Source organism: Meles meles, chromosome 8 (genome assembly GCF_922984935.1).
Source record: "Meles meles chromosome 8, mMelMel3.1 paternal haplotype, whole genome shotgun sequence".
Classification (NCBI taxonomy): Eukaryota; Metazoa; Chordata; class Mammalia; order Carnivora; family Mustelidae; genus Meles; species Meles meles.
This window is the reverse complement of record NC_060073.1, coordinates 52,239,875-52,261,908: the sequence shown is the minus strand read 5'-3', so window position 1 is coordinate 52,261,908 and position 22,034 is coordinate 52,239,875. Positions and strand designations below refer to the sequence as shown.

General features: G+C 38.7%; 1 protein-coding gene across 1 annotated transcript in view; it reads left to right on the top strand.

Moving 5' to 3' along the window:
• The first annotated feature begins 741 nt into the window (after positions 1-741).
• Positions 742-22,034, top strand: part of IPO7 (importin 7) — a 55,517-nt gene continuing 34,224 nt past the window's right edge. The window contains exons 1-4 of the mRNA XM_046016149.1: positions 742-977; positions 16,328-16,409; positions 20,786-20,939; positions 21,721-21,879. Of these exons, the coding sequence (XP_045872105.1) occupies positions 894-977; positions 16,328-16,409; positions 20,786-20,939; positions 21,721-21,879 (479 nt within the window). The 5' untranslated portion in view covers positions 742-893. The remainder of the gene's footprint in view (positions 978-16,327; positions 16,410-20,785; positions 20,940-21,720; positions 21,880-22,034) is intronic.

Here is a 22,034-nt window from a genome sequence, read left to right as displayed (position 1 = left end):
TGTCTTATTCTGCATTTACAGGTGATTTATATAAAGCTCCTACCAAAATCTGGATACTCAACAAAAACCCTCTTAGTATTTGGTAATCATAAATATGTAGTGTTATAATACCTTTCACACATAAAGCTCATTTAATCTTTTGTGTTATTTTCTTAGGATAAAGTCTCATGAATGGTAATTCTTGGGGCAAAGATTATGAACATTTTTATGGCATTTATTTTTTTTTTTTTAAGATTTTATTTATTTATTTGACAGAGAGAGATACAAGTAGGCAGAGAGGCAGGCAGAGAGAGTGAGAGGGAAGCAGGCTCCCTGCCGAGCAGAGAGTCTGATGCGGGACTCGATCCCAGGACCCTGAGATCATGACCTGAGCCGAAGGCAGCAGCCTAAACCACTGAGCCACCCAGGCGCCCCTTTTATGGCATTTAGAAACACATCTCAACTGCTTTCCAGATTACCTTCTATTACAAAGCTACTAGCAATGGATCGCATTACACATTGCATCAGATTCACTTCACGGTAACTATAGGTATATTATTCTGGGAAATTTTTTGCGTTTGATTGTTTTAATTTTTTTCCTGCAGTTTGAACATTTTTCCTTTTTGAAAAACAAGACTGGTCTGTAGGAGAGACAGTTCAGGGCCACGTGGGCTGCGTAAAGCTCTCGTGGACTACATCTCCCAAGGTGCCCCGCGCGCGCGCCGACAGGAAGTGGCTGGAGCATCTCCCGCCTCCACGCCGAGGCGAAGAGGTTCTATCCGGGGCCTTGGCGCTTCTCTTTCCTTTCGCGCCGGTTGCCGCTGCGGAGCGCGGCGGGTCCATGTGCGCAGTGAGCGGCGCTATTCCTGGCCCAGTAGCACCCGAGCCCCGGGTTTGACCGAGTCCGCGCTGCGATGGACCCCAACACCATTATCGAGGCCCTGAGGGGCACCATGGACCCAGCCCTGCGTGAGGCCGCGGAGCGCCAGCTCAATGAAGTAAGGACGCCGGGCGGGCGGCTCACTGTGGCAGGCCGAGCCCTCTGGGCCTGGCCAGAGGCGCGGACGGCGTCGCTGAGGGGCCCAACTGGAGGGGTGGGGCGGGGACCTGACTGCGAATGCCACGCCAGGGCTCCTCAGGCTGCTGCGGTGGTGGTGGCGGCCAAGGCAGCTTTTGCGTCGGATCCTGAGCTGGGCCTCTGGCTGCGGTCAAGGCATGAGGAGCCGGCTGAGGCGAGGCGGGCGTGACGGGCTGGACACATGGCTGGCTTGGGTGGCCGGCCGCCCTCTGGCTCATTCCCAGCTCGTTCCTCGCGCCCAGGAGGGGGCGAGACTCACTGAGAGGTTTTTCAGACGTTTCCGGGAGCAGTCTCGCCGGCGCCGGGGTCGGAGGGGCTCCTGGGAATGCAGAGCCGGTCCTTTGGGGGTTTCGCCTGTCAGCTTGTCACTTCAGTGGGCTGATCCGTGAGCTGTACAACTTCTCTGCGATTGAGCGGCCAGGGAAAGCTTTCAGAGGCAAGCCCCCGCCTCTTGGGCAGGGCTAGGGTAGTGCGGACTACCTATATTAGTCTGATTCACTGTTCTACTCTGCTAATGCCTCAGTCGGGGAGGCAGGGCGATGTAGTAGAAAGTGTCAGGTGAAGTGCACCCTTCTAAGTAGAGCTGAACCACTAATTTTCTTGACTGACCTTGGACAAGTTACTTAACCTCTTGATGCTGAATTTCTCCCATTCATAAAATTAGGCCACAGGGTTGCTGTGACGGTCAGCGTGAGACAGTGTAAAGCAGGGTGCCTTGAAACGTGCCAAACTCCTTATCAGCTTTCGGAGGATTGGTTCCCTTTTCCCCCTTTATTTTCGGGGGACCACTCTTTGGAAAGCAGCCGTAATATGTGGGGTATATTATTGTACTATCTTCAGTTTCATTGTTTGTTTCTAAATTTCTGCAACTTTTTATATTTCAGTGAGTATTTTAAAGGCACCTTAAAAGGACCCCTATAATTTCCTATGCCAGTTAATAATTGTCTTTTGGTATCCCACTGAGCCTGCAAGCTTTAGTGAAGTTCGGTGTACATTTATTTTTAAATGGAAAAATAAGCCCCCCTTTAAGGTAGAAATTCAGTTATTTTAATGCTCCTCTTATCTAGTAAGAAACTCACTTAAAAACATTATTTATATTGACTGTACAGAAGCCACAGGAGTATTCCTAATTGGACATCTTAAATGTACAGTGCTCTTTTTGGAGATCTCTGCCCTCAAGGAACTTATATTTTAAGACTACCCACAGAGTTTAGACAAATAAAGTGTAAAGTTGTTTTAAAATAAAAAAGTTAAGGGGCGCCTGGGTGGCTCAGTGGGTTAAGCCGCTGCCTTCGGCTCAGGTCGTGATCTCAGGGTCCTGGGATCCAGTCCCACATCAGGCTCTCTGTTCAGCAGGGAGCCTGCTTCCCTCTCTCTCTCTCTGCCTGCCTCTCTGCCTGCTTGTGATCTTTCTCTGTCAAATAAATAAATAAAATCTTTAAATAAATAAAAAAAATAAAAAAGTTGTCTTATATATATAAATGTGACTGTCATTAGCTCAACCAAGAGCGATATTCAAAAAAATTTTTAAAGATTTTATGATAAGTAACCTGCACCCAAAATGGGGCTCCAACTCACAACTCCAGGTTGGTGAGTCCCATGCTCCAACCACTGAGCCATCCAGGCCCCAGGCCTCACCCCCCGTACTTAAATTTTTAGGCTCAAAGTCACCTTGGGAGGAGTTTAGATTTCTTTTATATAAAATAATGTGCTGAAACTAATTCCTCTTTTGAACCATTATGAAAATATGGAAGGAGTTATGGATCACTTTTTATTTTGATTTGTTTTGTGATACACACAGGTTAAGATGAACCTTATTTTGTTCATGAAGTATTTATAGATGTGTAAGATAAGGCACCCTAAAAGTTTAGTTACAGTGATTTCTACCATGATTTTATTATTCTGACTGAATGTGCTGTGTGTAATGATTTTAAAAATTATGTGAAAAAAGAGTTGGTTCCCTTGTAGAAAAATTTGAAATTCATTCCTCAAGCAGGTATTGAATGTCTAGTTGTATGCACTGATATCTTGTAATTGAGACCTGGAATAAATACTTCACAAGCTGATCTTTAGAAGATGAATAATCAAAATAGTATTCATTGCTTCATTTTTTTGCTTAACTCTTAAGCTTCTGTTAGGGTTTTGGAATACTCTGGAATAGTGAACTTGCTTTTCTGTCAAAGAAAATTTGTGGTCTAGCCTGTATTTCTGTGATTGTTAGCTGTTTACATTTTGCAAATTTCTTTCAATTATTCCACCTTAACTTATTAGTAATTTTCCTAAGGTAACTTTTCTTTTAATTAGAATATCCTCAGCTCTAGTCTTCATTCTGTTTTAATGAAGTGCTTCCATTTGAACTCTTAACTTGCTTTGACTTTTTTTGTGGCAGAACCTTGATTTAAGAAATAGATCCCAGATAAGTATTGAAGAAGCTTGACTGAAGTAAGAAGGAGGAAGTAACATTTTTATTTCCTTCAGGCTCTTCTCGCTTTGGATAAGACAGGATGAAGCAATCATTCCATACTGTTTTTATTCAACTGAAATTATATTTTGGTTCACTTAGTTAAAAGAAAAAGATTACTGAATTTGAGTAAATCTCTTTAGCTAAGTGAAGTAATCACTAGCTGTAAAAATTATAAATGTTATCAAAGTATTCTAGTGCAGGTAGTTAAAAACAAAGTGCTCTGCTCTTGCCTCACAGTGATTGCACTTAAGTGTTCCATCTGTTTGGATCTGCTTTTAGTCAGTGATCTCTCAGACTTGATCTATCATCATTTAACTTCCTTCATATCACTGAGGAGTTCCCCTGACTACAACACGCTAGACACTCTGAATCTCTCTTCATTTATTTTTCTCTGTAGCACTAGTTTATCATACATATTTTATTCTCACTAGTATAATTTTTAGAGTTTTATGAGATGAGGAATTTTTGTCTTTTGTTACTGTAATTCTTTGATTTGTCAGTATTAAGCCTTACTTAATTATAGCAGATAATAATACAGGCTTTAGTGCCGTTATACCACCCCCCGAATCAAGGATTTTTAGATTATTTATATATTTTTTTATATTACAAACAGATAAAATTAAGAAAGTTCCATTAGACTGCTGGAGACCACAGTAAGGACTCTGTTTTTGGCAGATATTTTTGAGATAAATTTTAGTATTAGGGTGCCTGGGTGGCTCATTTAGTTGAGTGTCTGCCTTCAGTTCCAGTCATGGTCCCAGGGTCCTGGACCAAGCCTTGCATTGGGCTCCCTGCTTAGCAGGGAGGAGCCTGCTTCTCCCTCTCACGCTGCCTGCTGCTCCACCTACTTTGCCTCTTCTCAAGAAATAAAATCTTTTTTTTTAAAAAGCTGAATTTTCGGGGCGCCTGGGTGGCTCAGTGGGTTAAGGCCTCTGCCTTCAGCTCAGGTCATGGTCCCAGGGTCCTGGGATCGAGCCCCACATCGGGCTCTCTGCTCAGCAGGCAGCCTGCTTCCTTTCCTCTCTCTCTGCCTGCCTCTCCGCCTACCTGTGATCTCTGTCTGTCAAAATAAATAAAATCTTTAAAAAAAAAAAAAAGCTGAATTTTCATATTCCCCACTGACTTACTACTCTGTAGCATAGCACGAATTTTGATCCTTTTTTTCCCTAATACTGTTAACATTTTTTGATCATGTCATTTCTCATTTGAAATATCTTCATATAACAAGCTTTGCCTCAAAGACTGGAGAAAAACAATAAAAAGTACAACCTTTCTTGAAATAAAATTGAAAACTGCTTAGTTATTTGATTTTTTTTTTTTTTTTTAAACTATGAAGCATTCTGTACTAGCTGGGGGATGTTAGGAAAGTTATTTAACTTCTAAGCATCATTTTCCTTATGTACAAAATAAAAATAGTAATAGTATATATGTCATAGTGTCATGTGGGTTGAGTGAGAGGCATGTAAAAAATTCACCAAAGTATTTGGCACCTACTAAGTTCTCTCCAGATTATTTGAATCGCTGCGTAAGTGCCCATTGATTAACCCATCTACCATGCCATACATTTTATTTCCTGTCTCAGTCTAACTGTAGTAGTTGTATATTTCTGTGGAAAACAGCACTAATGGAGAAAGAACATAAGTGCCCATTTGAACAGTGAGATCATTAGAAAGTAGCTTATTGTAACTTGAAAATTGGCACAATTATAAGCACAATGCCTGGCACACTGTGGACTCTCAGTAAATATTTGTTGTATGCAAAGAGAGGTAAGAACTTGTATAATATTAGAAATGTCTTTCAGTCTTTAGAGTTGTGTACAGGAATCTCACTTGTCACTTAAATTGTGTACTTTGAGATTAATTGACTTCTATATATCTTGAAGTACAGTTTTAAAAATTTGGTTTTTGGGGCACCTGGGTGGCTTAGTTAAGTGTCTGCCTTCAGCTTGTGTCATGATCCCAGAGTCCTGACTGCTCAGGGCAGGGTCCTGGGATTGAACCCCACGTCTGGCTCTCTGCTCAGCAAGAGAATCTGTTTCTCTCTTTCCCTCTGCTCCTGCCCCTGCTTGTGCTCTTTCTCTTGGTCACTATCTTTCTTAAATAAATAAATCTTCAAAAAAAGTTTTTTGTTTTTTTTTTTTAAGGAAATCTAAAATCTATGGCATTTGGTATTCATTCATTCAACATTAATTGTTTATTATGTTTCCAGAGACTGTTTGCTACTTCCTACTATCACTCAGAAATACTTGTTTCTTCATTTATAAGATAAAGTTAAGACATCTCTGAAGATTTGGGGAGATTATTATAACAGACATAGTCTCTGCATTCTTCCTGCTTTAACTACCTGTGTTCTCAGTGGAAACCTTCTATACAAACCTTTGCTCCTGCTGCCCACCGCTCCTGTTAAGCTCTTAGCACCTAAAACTAAGTTTTCCTATTCAGGGGGACCTGGGTGTCTCAGTGGTTAAGTATCTGCCTTCTGCTCAGGTCAGGATCCCTGGATCGAGTCCCGCATTGCTCCGTGGGAAGCCAGCTTCTCCCTCTCCCATTCCCCCTGCTTGTGTTCTCTCTCTCTCTCTCTCTCTCGTCAAATAAATAAATAAAATCTTAAAAAAACGGGGGGGGGGTTCCTATTCACAAATCTCATTAATCCCATCTTAAATGCTATCTTTTCCGACTCTGACCTTCTGTGATACTTTGTAAACTGAAAGTTCATACCTTTTTAACACCTAGTTTTATGTGTTCCTTAAATTTTAACTATTTTTATTTGAACTAGATGATTGCTCTCTTTTCTACTCTAAAAGTTCATGGACTTTGAACTTATCTCTAATAGGAATAAAATCAGTAGATGAAGATTTTTCTTTAACTGAGAATGGACACTAACAACTAATTGTTTCTGATTATTTTCAAATATTTTAAAAGTATTTGCCTATCATGTGGCAAATTCTGTCTTTAAGCTGGGGATCTGATACTGTACACAAGACAGAGTCCTCTTTCCCAACAAGCTTACATTTGAACCGAAGTTTTAAATGTTATGTCAGGAGAGGGGTCTGGGTGGCTCAGTCAGTTAAGCGTCTATCTACCACTCAGGTCATGAACCCAGGACCCTGGGATGGAGCCATCCATCACGCTCCCTGCTCAGTGGGGAGTCGGCTTCTCCCTTTTCCTCTCCTCCAGACCCTCTACCCTCATTTGTGTGTGCTCTCGCTCTCTCTTACTCTCAAATAAATAGGGTATTTTTAAAAAGTGTAATGTCAGGAAAATTTTTTTTGAAATGTTTATTCTGAATAACAGTTCCCAATGTGGTTCTTCTTTTTAAAAAACTTAATTAAATTTGTTTAATTAATTTATTTTTAAAGATTTTATTTATTTATTTGACAGAGAGAGACACAGCCAGAAGGAACACAAGCAGTGGGAATGGGAGAGGGAGAAGCAGGTTTTCCCGCAGGGAGCCTTACGTGGGGCTCGATCCCAGAATCTTAGGATCATGACCTGAGCCAAAGGCAGACCCTAAACGACTAAGCCACCCAGGCGTTCTCCCCCAACCCTTTTTTTTTATTTCAGATAGAGAGACAGAGAGAGGGCAGAGGGAGAAGGAGAGAGAATCTTAAGCCAACTGGTGCTCAGTGCAGAGCCTGACACAGGGTTCAATCTAATGACCGTGAGATCCGGACCTGATCTGAAACCAAGAGTTGGGGCACTTCACCGACTGTATCACCCAGGTCCCCTTGGTTCATTTAATAGCAAATATCTTTATGATAGGCACTGAGCTAAGTGGTTAATAGAAAGTATTCATGATTTCCTGCCTTTCTGGAGTTTCATAGTCAACACAGCCTTCACAAATGCATGTGGTTGGGACTTATAATAGAGCTGTAAGTTGTAGATGAGAAGATTCTTAAATTTGACTTTGCTTAAGGCAGCTATGATCTCAGCATCAGTATTCCTTCCCCTCTTACACTTGCAGCAAGAAAAATGCTCTAAGTAGAATTAGGAGGCTTACCTAGGAGCCTTTTAAACCTTTAGTTCCTAAGCTTAATGTGCTATAAAATGGTTATGTAGGTAGAAAAGCTGCTCACATGCCTTATGTGACAAAGTAAGTGGTCTTAGCTTTGCTAAGTTTCTTGATACTTTGCGTTTACCTTTTAAATTCATAAACTACCTAAGTCACTTCTAGGATTTTCACAGATGATGACAATTACTACTGTAGGTGATACATTTTACTTATAAGTGATAAATTTGATTTTTCTTTTATTAAAGGACCTATGAAATGTTCAGTTAATAAAAATGTTAGGTCTGGAGAAGTGCAAAATGATGGCACATTAATAGTACAATTTGGCATGTCTAGAAATTCAGCAAAATATTTATGAGAATATAATGTATATTTAACATTCCTTAATTAGGAATATCCCTAAGTAGATACTGTTTGAATTTGGAAGAGGGAACTTGGCTGTTACACAGAAGTTATTCAGTGACATACCATGTGAAAGATCTGAAAGAAAGATATCACCATATTAATATATTTATAAGAAAATTTCTTTTTTAGATACAGTAGATGTATGTATTATTTTACTTATTGTTTGCTTCTGTCAGTGGCACATTAGTGATGGGTTTGATTTAAAGTGTGTTTTTTCTTTTGGTTACTAAAGTAATTTGCTTTTGTTTTTGTTTTTTAAAGATTTTATTTATTTGTCAGAGAGAGAGCAAGGGAGTGCACAAGCAGGCATGGCAGGCAGAGGCAGAGAGAGAGGCGGACTCCCCACTGAGCAAGGAGCCGGATGGGACTCGATCCCAGAACCCAAGCCAAAGGCAGTGGCTTAACTGACTGAGCCACCCAGGCATCCCTGTTTTTTTGTTTTTAACTAAAGTAATTTGTAATTAAGAAGTTATTTTAAACTCCTTGGTTGAAAAGCATTTAAGTATTACCACTATTTAATGAAAAGCTGAAAGACATAATGAAGAGCCTCAAACCTGGCCCTGATTCTACCACTGTGATGATTTAACTTCACTACGCCTAATATTTTGTGTAGATAAAATAGGGATAGTATTGTCTTTGTCATATTATTATTATTATTATTATTATTATTATTATTATTTTAAGATTTATTTATTTGAGAGAGGCAGCACACTGGGGGTTGGGGGAGACAGAAGGAGAATCTTAAGCAGACTGTGTCAGCTCGATATCACACTGAGATCACCATCTGAGCTGAAACCAAGAGGCACGTGCTTAACCAACTGCCCCATGAAAGCGCCCATCTTTGTCAAATTCTTTAGTACAACAGAAAAGTTAGAAATCACTTTGCTCTTGAATTACCTGGTTATATTCATTGACGTACTTTGATATCACAGTGCCCTTATGCTTCTGTTTTTACTTATAGTGTAAAGTACAGTAGCAGTTGAAGCTCTCTTCGGTTGCATTCCAATGGAGACAAAAAATAAAAAGTTACTTCTTAAAGAGTAGCTATAAAAGATACTGACATTAGGTAATTACATTGAAAAATGTGGGTCCAAAGGGGAAACATTGAACAAATACATGACTTGAGTATTAAGTTGGGTTTAAGGAGCTGGTAAACATCAGATAGAAAATGTATAGCAGGCAATAGGGATTGTGGAATAAGATTAGGAGGGAAACCAACAATGGAAAAGTTATTTTTCTCAGTAAATTAAGAGGAAGGGAGTATGATCTAGAGGTGTAGGGTGGACTGGAGGGTTTCACTGTTGGCCATGCCCATTTTTGGAACTTTGAGAAGCAGGAAAAAGGAGAATTGTGCATAAAAGTAGGAGGAAGAGGGGCGCCTGGGTGGCTCAGTGGGTTAAAGCCTCTGCCTTCGGCTCAGGTCATGATCCCAGCCTGCCTTCTCCTCTCTCTCTCTGCCTGCCTCTCTGCCTAGTTGTGATTTCTCTCTGTCAAATAAATAAAATATTAAAAAAAAAAAGTAGGAGGAAGAAGGGCGCCTAGGTGGCTCAATTAGTTAAGCAACTGCCTTCAGCTCAGGTCATGATCCCAGGGTCCTGGGATCAAGCCCGACAAAAGACTCCCTGCTTAGCAGGGAGCCCGTTTTTCCCTCTCCCTCTGCCACTCCCCCTGCTTATGTGCTGTCGCTCTCTCTGTCAAGTAAATAAATAAAATATTTTTTTAAAAAGTAGGAAACAAGAAAAGGAATTTTAAGTAAGAAGGTTGGTTATGGGAAATTTAGTTTTCTTTTTACTTAAATGAATTTCATGGATTTTCTGCTAATAAACATGAATTACTTATGTAATAAGTAAAAAGCTATTAGAAAAAGAAAGGATTATTGATATTTCCAAATGAGGGGGGTTAGAGCAGAATGAAGACTTTGGGGGGAAAGTTTTAAAATATTGGTAACCTTGGAGAAAGCAATTTTTTGAATACAGTGTTAGAATGCTGGAAAGAGAATGGGAATAAGACTATAGGTTAAAGGCATAGTTGGGTCAGGGGAAATTTGTTTATGTATTTGTATTTTTCTTCTCTTTCTTTTGTAAAGTTAGACATATTTTGAGGAGTGGGGAAAGGCTGCCCATGGAGTAGTTTTTCAGGCCTATTACTACGTGGTAATAGCTTTCCACCTGTGATGTTTTATAGTCATATACCCAGAATTACATCCTTGATACTGCTTTAAGACCTTATCTTCCAGAATGACTTTGTAGCTCAGTCTTTAAGCATCTGCCTTTGGCTTGGGTCATGATCCCAGGGTCCTGGGATCGGGCCCCACATCGGGCTCCCTACTCAGGGGGAAGCCTGCTTCTCCCTCTTCCACTCCCCCTGCTTGTATTCCTTCTCTTGCTGTCGCTCTGTCAATTAAACAAATAAATAGAAATTTTTTAAGAAGACCTTATCTTCCTTATCTGATTATGTAAAAAAAATTTTTTTAAAGATTATTTATTTATTTATTTATTTGAGAGAGCTGGAGTGAGAGAAGCAGTGGGGAGTGGCAGAGGGAGAGGGAGAAGCACAGTTCACACCCAGCAGGGGGTCTGATGTGGGATAGGATCCCAGCACCCTGGGATCTTGACCCGAGCTGAAGGCAGACGCTTAACCGACTGAGCCACCCAGGTGCGGCTGTGTAAAAATCTCAAAAAAAAAGTACCGGTTACTAGATTGTGATGTGGTCACAATTTACCTATTTTTGTCTTTCATTGTTGTCTTTCATTCTTTTAATAATTTTTTTTTTTTTGAGATTTTTGTTTATTTATTTGACAGAGAGACAGATTACCAGTATGCAGAGCAGCAGGTTCCCTGCTGAGCAAGAAGCTGGGTGCAGGACACAATCCCAGGAACCTGGGATCATGACCTGAGCTGAAGGCAGACCAACTGAACCACCCATGTGTCCCCACGATCTAATTTTGGAATATTTTCATTATCCCATTAAGATCCCTCCTTCCAGTTGATTTTTTTATTTTTATTTTTTTTAAGATTTTATTTATTTATTTGAGATAGAGTGAGAGTGAGAGCACGGTGGGTGGGGGCAGACAGAGGGAAAGGGAGAAACGGGCTCCCCACTGAACAGGAAGTCCAACTCAGGGCTTGATCCTAGGACCCTGGGATCTTGACCTGAGCCAAAGGCAGACACTTCACTGACAGAGGCACCCAGGCACACTAATCCTTCCTTCCAGTTTAATCTCATATCCCAGGCCTAGGTGATTGCTAATCTGCTTTCCCTCAGAATTTTAAGAATCTCATGTCTGATATTATTACTTTATGTCCATTTGTTACTTTGGGAGAATAGAAGGATTTAGGGATTCTAGCTGGATGGAAATTTGTATGGGTCAAGTAGATAGATGCACCAAGTTGAATTTGCTTCTGTGATTTCTGCTGTCAGAAACATCCTTTCTTTCTTACCCCTTGGCCCAGCTCAGCTGTCTGAAAGTAACTTTTCCTCAGTTGGACTTTTTAGATTTGTACTTGTGTATTTTTTGTTTTGTGTTTGTTGTTTTTTTTTTTTTTATATATTTTGTTTATTTGACAGAGAAATCCCAACTAGGCAGAGAGGCAGGCAGAGAGAGAGGAGGAAGCAGGCTCCCTGCGGAGCAGAGAGACCCATGTGGGGCTCGATCCCAGGACCCTGGGATCATGACCCGAGCCGAAGGCAGAGGCTTTAACCCACTGAGCCACCCAGGCACCTGTACTTGTGTATTTTTGAAGGCAAATGACTTTGAAGAGTAGTAAAATCAGTACTTATTTTCATAGTTCAGTTTTGTTGATTTTTTTTTCTTTAATAACTTACTGAATTCAACCACTTAATGTATCCAGTACAGTGGTGGTAGTGGTGGTTGTTGCTGTTCTTTAAGATTTTATTGGGACACCCGTTAAGTTCAAGCCCCAATTCCGGTCCTTGCTCAGCAGGGATCCTGCTTCTCCCTCTGCCTGCCACTTCCTGCTTATGTTCTCTCTCTCTTGCTCTCTGTCAAATAAATAAATTATTTATATCTCAGGTATTTATTTGAGAGAGAGCATGAGAGCCTGGGTGCACAAGCTGGGGTAGAGGCAGAGGGAGAAGCAGAGTCCCTGATGAACAGGGAACCCAACGTGGGACTCAATCCTAGGACCCTGGGGTCGTGACCTGAGCCAAAGGCAGATGCTTAACTGACTGAGCCCCCTAGGCGCCCAAAATCAAAATTTATATAACATCTCTTGGCTTAGAATGTTCCTTTGAGACACTTCCCAATTAATACCTTTCCTCCTTCAGGTTGCCATTATTCTGACTTCTGTTGTTCTGACTTCTGTTAACTGTAAGATTAGATTTGCCTGTCTTTGAACTTCATATAAATAGGATCACCGGGTATGTACCCAAGTAGTCTAGCTTCTTAACATGCTTTTTGAGATCCATATTACTTGATTCCATAGGTAAACTTTATTTTTTTAAGTTATTTTATAGTATTTCATTGTATGACTTCTACTACAGTTTGTTTTTGCGTTTACTTGTCAGTGGACAGGTATTGTGGACACAAGCACTTTTCTTGGATATGTAAAGGTGAGATTTGCTAGGTTGTAAGGTAGGTGCATGTTTCAAAATGCCAGTTTTCCAATATGGTTGTACTGTTTTATGCATCTACCAGCACTGTGTATGAGTTCGATATTTTTCACATCCTCACTAGTACTTTCATGTATTGCATACATTGTTTTCGGGTAAGACTGTCTGCTTGTACTGATTCTTTCATAATTTGCCTGTATATGTTTGCTAAATTTTTTTTAAGATTTTATTTATTTGACAGAGAGAGAGGGATCACAAGTAGGCAGAGAGACAAGGCAGAGAGAGAGGGAAGCAGGCTCCCCGCTTGAGCAGAGAGCCCTATGCGGGGCTTGATCCCAGGAGCCTGAGATCATGACCCAAGCCCAAGGCAGAGGCTTTACCCACTGAGCCACCCAGGCACCCCTATATTTGCTAAATTTTGTTTTGGAGTGATTTTAACTCTTCCTCAGATGTTGCAGATATTTTCTTTCTTTCTTTCTTTCTTTTTTTTTTTTTTTTAAACACTGTTTGTATTGATGGGGGGGTGGAGCATCGATAATTCTTACTTTTTTTATCTACTTGAGACAAAAACTATTTTATGGCCTTCAGGCTTTGGTGTCAGACTTAGGTTTTTTTTTCCACCAAGATGATAAAAATACTTAGCATTGAAACTAAAATAAATAAATATAGGGAGAGAGAGAGAATTTTTTGTTTTTGTTTTTTAAGATTTTATTTATTTATTTGACAGAGATCACAAGTAGGCAGAGAGGCAAGTTGGGTGGGGGGAAGCAGGCTCCCTGCTGAGCACAGAGCCCAATGCAGGGCTCGATCCCAGGACCCTGGGATCATGACCTGAGCCGAAGGCAGAGGCTTTAACCCACTGAGCCACCCAGGTACCCCTGTTTTGTTTTGTTTTTAACCGTAGTTTCCTTCAAGTACTCCTGGGATTTTCTTTTATTTATTTATTTATTTATTTATTTATTTGAGAGAGGGGGAGAGCATGGGGAGGGGGTGGGAGAAGCAGGTTTCTGCTGAGCAGGAAGCCTGACATATGGGGCTCGATCCCAGGATCCCGAGATCCTGACTTGAGCCAAAGGCAGATGGTTAACTGACTGAGCCACCCAGATGCCCCTTGGGTTTTATTTTTTATATTTAAAACTTAAGTTAGAAATTGATAAAGGTCTTTTGTTAATGTAACATTTGTGGAGTACCTGTTGTGCTTGTAGGAAGATGTAGTTAGTGTAATATGCTCATTTTTAACTCACATGTGCCTGTATATGTGGCTAGCCAACAAAACAGTGTTGGTTGTGGTGGTTTTTGTTATTTTAACATGACCCCTAGGGAGCCTGTTTTCTCTCTGCTGGCTGCTCTCCCTGCTTTGTGCACTCTCTCTCTCTGACAAATAAATTTTTTTTTTAAAAAGGATTTATTTATTTGACACAAAGAGGCAGAGCAAGATAGGAAACACAAGCAGGGGGAGTGGGAGAGGGAGAAGCAGGCCCCTGCTGAGCAGAGAGCCTGATGAAGGGCTCTATCCCAGGTCCCTGGGATCATGACTTGAGCCAAAGGCAGCCGCTTAACAACTGAGCCACCCAGGAGCCCCTGACAAATAAAATTAAAAAAAAAAAATTTTTTTAAAGGCTTTTTTTTTTTTAAAGGGGTTGGTTTACAATTTTAAAGACCTTTGGCTGTTAAAAGGGGAATGGTGGAGGTGGGGAGTACTTACATAAAGGAAGATGATAGTCGTTTGGATGAGGTTGATGTTAGTGGGAATGGAGAAAGTGGGTATATTAATTATAGAAGTATTTTGGATATAGAATTGACAGGTCCTGACATATTGAATTGGGATAAAAAAGAGGGACTGAGCAGTTACAGTTTAATTTAAATAGGGTAAGAAACCAGCGAAGCAATCTGAGAAGGAACAGTGGTGTGTGAATTGCATAGTTAGAAGGGTGTTTCAAAAAGTTGTAGTGGTTAATGGTGTTTAGAGTACCAAAAAGGACAAATACCTATCATTCATCCACTTAACTACTCCCATTTGGGTCTTTACCCGTTATTTCTGGGTTAGAAGATTCTCCTTTTGATTCTCCCATACTGTGTCTACCTCTTCTACTGTACTTTACTGTAATTACTTGTTTGATTATCTTCACTGTCCTTCACATTAAACTCTTAAGTTTCCATGAGGTCATGGAACCTTATTGTTTTGTTTCATCCTTGTATTCTCAGCTCCTGCCATGGGGTCATGCGCCAGGAACAAAAATAAACAATTTTTGGAGTGACCGAATTCCAGCTTCTAATGTAGAAGAAATTTTTTATATCCAAAGGGAAATTTTTGTTTCTAAGAATGTATGGAATATTTTTGTGGGGGAAAGTCTATAAAGAAGAAACTAAAATAAAAATTACTATTGTTTATGTGAACATGTGCAAAAAATACTAAAATTTGGGCAGAAAGGAAGAGATGACATAGGTGGTAGTTATATTGGGGGAGAGAGAATGCAACTGTGAAAACATTCAAGAAGGGATATAACTTGAGTGTTTGGTTTTTTTTTAATGGTTTTTTTTTTTTTTAAAGATTTTATTTATTTATTTGACAGAGAGAGATCACAAGTAGGCAGAGAGGCAGGCAGAGAGAGTTAGAGGGAAGCAGGCTCCCTTCAGAGCAGAGAGCCGGACGCGGGACTCAATCCCAGGACCCTGAGATCATGACCCGAGCCGAAGGCAGCGGCTTAAACCACTGAGCCACTCAGGCGCCCCAGTTGTTTTTTTTTTTTAAAAAAAGAAGCAAATATGACAAGTGAAGCAAATATGACAAGTTTAGGAATCATTAAATAACTTTTTTATACTGTCAATGAAAGTGTCCAGGGTCTGTAGTATAAACTGGAAAATAAAAAATATGTGAAGAGGGGCGCCTGGGTGGCTCAGTGGGTTAAAGCCTCTGCCTTCAGCTCAGGTCATGATCTCAGGGTTCTGGGATCGAGCCCCACATCGGGCTCTCTGCTCTGCAGGGAACCTGCTTCCTCCTCTCTCTCTGCCTGTCTCTCTGCCTAGTTGTGATTTCTCTCTGTCAAATAAATAAAATATTTAAAAAAAAAATATGTGAAGAATAGCTCCTTTATAATACCACCACCCAAGAGATAACTATATTAACAATTTCATTGTATTTCTTTATTTTCTGTATATGCTACTTTGGAATTTCATATAAACGTATTTATTAAATTATCAACATATAATTTGTATCCTACTTTTATTGTATGTTCAGAGCTATTGATTTTTAATTTTCTATTTAAATGTAACATGCATACAGGATAGTCATTGTAAGGGTACTGTTGATTAATTTTTACAAACTGAACACACTTTGGTAAAATAGCCGCATTCCAAAATAAAACATTATTAGCACCTTGGAAACCACTTCCCAGACTATTAATTTTTACTGATTTAGTTTGTCTGGTCACTCAGTAGAACATATCTATGGAGAAATTACTGAAATGGGGAAGTAGGTATTAAAGAGGATATTGTTCTTGAGCTGTTCATGTAAGTTAAGTTAACTTAACTTACACTTACACTTAAGTAACTTACACTTAAGTTAAGTGTAGATAGGTTAAGAGTGCTATTTAGGATAAATGGGAAGTGGAGCAGTATGAAATGAAGGCAAATGCAAATATCCAGAATATTTTAGGAGGTAGGTTATTAACTTTTTTTTTAGTTCATTGTTGGTGAGTGATGGGAAATAAGGCTTGGACCAACTTGTGGGTGGGTAACCTTTTGTGCCAAACAGTAGAACAGAGTACTGGGAATATTTATTTGCAGAAATTTAAAACCTATTTTGTTTGTTTGTTTGTAGGCACACAAGTCTCTGAATTTTGTTTCAACACTGCTTCAGATTACTATGTCGGAACAACTGGATTTACCTGTGAGACAGGCAGGCAAGTTACTGAATTATTTTCTTGGGTTTGTGTAAATCAGTTATTTAAAAGGTTCATAGTTGAATAGCAGAGGTATGTTGGGGTGGCCCTTCAGTGATTTTCTTCCCTGAAAATCCTTTTGCCCTCATGTGTTTACTATAAACAGCTAGTGCCTTATTATTGGTGGCAGAGTTAAAGGAATGTGGTATTCCGTTGAATTAAAAGAGAAGCTGAAAAGAGAAATTGATAGGGTTTATTAAAAGATTCTTTGTAGCCCAGTGGATGATTCTAAGATACAAACCCCTTTGTTTATGCAGTTGCTCCTTAGAGCTTGTGCATTTACTGTTTTTAACCAAGTACTACATTAGCCGTCCCATCCATGACTGATACATTTTAAGGTCCACAGTGGGTGCCTGAAACTGTATAGAACTGATGCTGTATGTACTACATATTTTCCTATATGTACCTACTTATGATAAAATTTAATTTGTAAATTAGGCAAGTAAGAGTTTAGCTACAATAATTAATAATAAATTAGAGTAGCTGTGACAGGATACTATAATAAGAGGTATGTGAATGTTGTCTCTCTCTTAAAATATCTTATTTTACTGTACTCACTCTTGTGATGATGTGTAAAGATCAAATTCCTGTGTAATGAGATGAGGTGAGATTAATGATTTGGCATTTTGACATGATCAAAATATATTCTGATAATATGTCAGAAAAGGTCATATGCTTCTTGACTGGATGACCACGGTTAACGAAACCACGGAAAGTGAATCTGTGCTTGGGGGGGACTACTGTATTTCTTAGTTCCAGTTTCAGTAAGATATTGAGCAGTTCTCTCAGTACCAAATGGTCTGTGAGAATGTGGTGGGTTACTTCTCATATTATCTGTTGGTCTGCAAAATAATGGAAATCACATCTTCAGTGTTCTGTCACTTAATTTATTTGCAGGTGTATTACTTTTGTTATAGGAAATATAAAGTACTAATAATTTCACCATTCTAGAAAAACCAGTTATGTTATGGTACTATTTCTTGCTGTTCTTTTTCTGTACATCAGTTTTGTTAAAAACATTTTTTTGCTTCATTTAATGTATAGTAAGCTCATCCCCTTTCTTTACATAGTATTAGTCTTAAAATTTATTTCAGATTAAATAATTTACCATAATTGCCGTATGAAGTGAACCATTTTTCAAGTGTTAGCATTTAATTTTAGATTTGTTTCATTAACAGTTGTATTTACAGTACCTAAAATATTGCCTGACACACCAAATATACTCAGTAAATAAATGAATGTATATAAGTTTATTATTTTTTAAAATATTGGTATTATATAAGTAGCACAACAATGGAACATTTTCGGGGGCCTATGAAATACAGTAATTTCACTAGGCCCTGGTCAGCTGTAAGTCTTTTTTTAAAATTTCTAATTAATAGAAAAAAGTTGCTTTTATTTTTTTATATTTTATTTTATTTTTTCAGTGTTCCGAGATTCATTGTTTATGCACCACATCCAGTGCTCCATGCAATATGTGCCCTCCTTAATACCAACCACCACGCTCACCTATCCCGCCACTCCCTGCCCCCCCAAAAACCCTCAGTTTGTTTTTCAGAGTCCACAGTCTCTCATGCTTCGTTTCTCCCTCCAAGGTCCCCCAATTCACTTTTCCTTTCCTTCTCCTAATGTCCTCCATGTTATTCCTTACGCTCTACAAGTAAGTGATCCCATATGATAATTGACTCTCTCAGCTTGACTTATTTCACTCAGCATAATCTCCTCCAGTCCATCCATATTGATACAGAATTTGGGTATTCATCCTTTCTGATGGAGGCGTCATATTCCATTGTATATATGGACCATATCTTCTTTATCCATTCGTCTGTTGAAGGGCATCTTGGCTCTTTCCACAGTTTTAGCAATTGTGGCCGTTGCTGCCATGAACATTGGGGTACATATGGCCCTTCTTTTCACTACATCTGAAAAGTTGCTTTTATGCATTTTAACTGTCGTTTCTCTTATGCTAATGAAGTTGGCGTTTTCCTATTTGGTTATTTTATAGATAAGAATCTTTGCCTCAGAAAAATACCATATGATTTCACTCATATGTGGAATTTGAAAAACAAGACAGGTGAACATTTGAGGAAGGGAAGGAAAAACAAGGTGAAAATTGAGAGGGAGGCAAACCATAAGAGACACTGAACACTAGGAATAAACTTAGGGTTGTTGGAGGGAGGTGCATGGAGGGAAGGGATAATTAGGTGATGGGCATTAAGGAGGGCCCTTGATGTAATGAGCACTGGGTGTTATATACACCTGATGAGTCACTAAATTCTACTTCTGAAATGAATAAAATAATTGCCTTTAAATTTCAGATTTTTGCTAAGATGTTGAAAGGAGGAGGGACGACCTTAATTAACATTTTGAGACTTGATTATGTGCATTAGCAAAATTAAATTATACTAGAAAGTTTTGTAGTTAATATGTACAAAACCAGAAGTAACCGAACTGTGGAATTAGTCAAGAATTTTAAAATCTCACCATTACTTTACAGATTACATTCTTTTAATAATTGAATGATACTCTTTAGTGTAGGGCATATGGTGATTCCGTCTGCTAGACTTGAGAGATGCATTTGGTCTTTGTAACAGAGTCCAAGCATCCTGGATGGAATAGACTTTGAATCACGGTATACTTACAGTGCAGTTCTCGCTTATTTATGTGTTTTGGAGACTAACTTAAAATACTAAATCATAATTATACAAATAAATATATATACCCATTCTTTTTTTTTTTTTTCCAGATTTTATTTATTTATTTGACAGACAGAGACACAGTGAGAGAGGGAACACAAGCAGGGGGAGAGGAAGAGGGAGATGCAGGCTTCCTGCTGAGCAGGGAGCTGGAATGTGGGGCTTGATCCCAGGACCCTGGGATCATGACCTGAGCTGAAGGCAGACGCTTAATGACTGAGCCACCCAGGCGCTCCTATATACCCATTCTTTTATGTATTATGATAGAAAGAAATACTCAGAGGCTCTATGCAGAAGATATAACGCTGTGTCACGTCTTAATTTTAATCTGTTCTGTTTTGGAGCTAAAGAATCAAAATTCTGGAAATAGTACTAACCTAAAACACATTACATATCCTGAGTCAGTGTTCTTTACTGTAGAGGTAGTTTGTCTTAAAACTTTTGTTGAAGGGTATTTTAATGTGCAGTCAATCTTTTTTTGAGATACTATAAGGTGGAGTAGTATTTTTGGCGGGGGGTTAGTATTTTAATTCCTAAGGTAGAGCCAAGTAGAATATATAAGTCATAGATATATGAGTTATGCTATTCAAATAGGTGTAATACTCCAGGTAAGAGTTAATTACTAATCAGAGAAGGGCTGGTGTTTTGTAGAATTTAGTAATTGATTAATTTTAAATAATTTCCATTTCCTATACATCATAAACATTTGCGGTTGCGGGTTCTTTTTCTCATTTGGGGGTAGAGAACTGGATAAAAAGCATTGTTAGCAATCTAGTTCATCTTGTGTTAACCAGCAGTATTCAAGATAGTGGTGTGATAGCTAACAGAAAAAGTAATCTGTGATTTTTGAACACAGCACATTTCCCCATAAAATAATATGAAGTGGTTGATTGTGGTGTATTAATGAAATGCTTAAATTTATAGACTAAAAATTTTTATGCTGTAATTTTCCTATGATAAAAATAACAGCCTTTGTGTGTCTTAGTCAGTTTGGGCTCCTATAACAGAATATCATAGGCTGGATGATAGATATATTCCTCAAAGTTCTGGAGGCTGAGAAGTCCAAAATCCAGGAGCAAGCAGATTTGGTGTCTGATGAAGACCCACTTTCTGGTTCTTAGAGCCCAACATGTTGAGAGGAGAGGAACCTCTCTGGTGCTTCTCCTATAAAGGCATTAATCACAAAAGACCCCACCCCTAATACCATCAAACTGGGGGGGGGTGGATTTCAGTATGAATTTGAGAGGGCTACAAATACTCAGTCTATAGCAGTGTTATTAATTGTGGGAACAGTATAGTATGTATATGTAGTTTTGTCTTTAGAGGCTTCATTTGGAAAATTAATATGGTTAAATCAATCCAAATAGCTTTCCTACAGAAAGCAGGATAAAAAGTATAAATGTGATGTAAAAAGTCTTAATAGGCTTGTTTGTATAGTGTGTTTATTTGTAGAGTTTCTTAGGCTATATGTTTAATAATAACTTCAGGGGTGATTACTGCAGCTAAGGATTAAACTGTTTTGATTATCAACCTTGAAAATAATAAAATATGCAGTATTTTAAATGGAGGTGTGGACACTTAAAAGGGATATTCATAGTACTTACAGTAAACACTCTTTTGTCAAATTGATCTACATTTTAGGTGTTATCTATTTGAAAAATATGATAACACAGTATTGGCCTGATCGGGAAACAGCACCAGGGGATATATCCCCTTATACTATTCCAGAAGAAGATCGACATTGTATTCGAGAAAATATTGTAGAAGCTATTATCCACTCTCCTGAGCTCATCAGGTATATGTATATTTTTAAACTTACCCATTGTTTCAGGTACATAATTTGTGGAGTTTGGGAGGGGACAGCACAGTGGGTCCTTTCAGAACATAAAAACCTGTCATTTTTATAGCGGTAAACTTAATAACAGGCAAATTCCTTTTTTATTTTCTTACTGTAGTTTTTGTATTTATAAAAACCAAGAACAACTTCTTTTATTTTTAAACCAAGAACTTCTAAATTTCTTCATGTGAAATTTATGAAACAGTGTGATCAGGTGAGAGGGGTTAAAGAAAACTGTAGAATGCTGACATATATATTATATGGTCTTGATCACTAAAAGTTCTTATTTTTATATGATTTTAAAGAATTTTTTTTTAAGAATTGTATTTATTTATTTTAGATAGAGGGGCAGAGGGGAGGAGAGGGACAAGCAGACTCTGCACTAAACATGAGCCTGATGCAAGACTTGATCTCACAACCCTGAGATGACGACCTGACCCAAAATCGAGGGTCAGATGCATAACTGACTGAGCCATCCAGACACCCGATTTTGCAGAATTTTTAATGAAAATAGCAGTGTTTTAAATGAAACTCATCAGTTGATGATAGGGATGAAAAATAAGGAAAAATAAAATCATCTACATTTGTAACATTTGTTGGGTTTCTTTTAAATCAGTAGGAATGGGTAGTTTTTTTCTCAGTGACTTATTTATTTTTACCTAACTCCATTTTCTTTGTGTGAGCAGAATTTTATCTAGGTACCATTTCTTTCTCCTTATTGTTTATTTTTGACTTTCAGGGTACAACTTACTACATGCATTCACCATATCATCAAACATGATTATCCAAGCCGCTGGACTGCCATTGTGGACAAAATTGGCTTTTATCTTCAGTCTGATAACAGTGCTTGTTGGCTAGGAATTCTTCTTTGCCTTTATCAGCTTGTGAAAAATTATGAGTAAGTGTTTCTCAATTCTTACAGAGATTTGAGAAGTAGGAAAAATTTGGAAATTTTAAGGTATTTTGGTTGAACATTTAAAATTACATTTGGTATATAAAAATTAGTGAATTATATGTTGATTTTAATGCAGTATTTTCTTTTTAAAGTAGCAC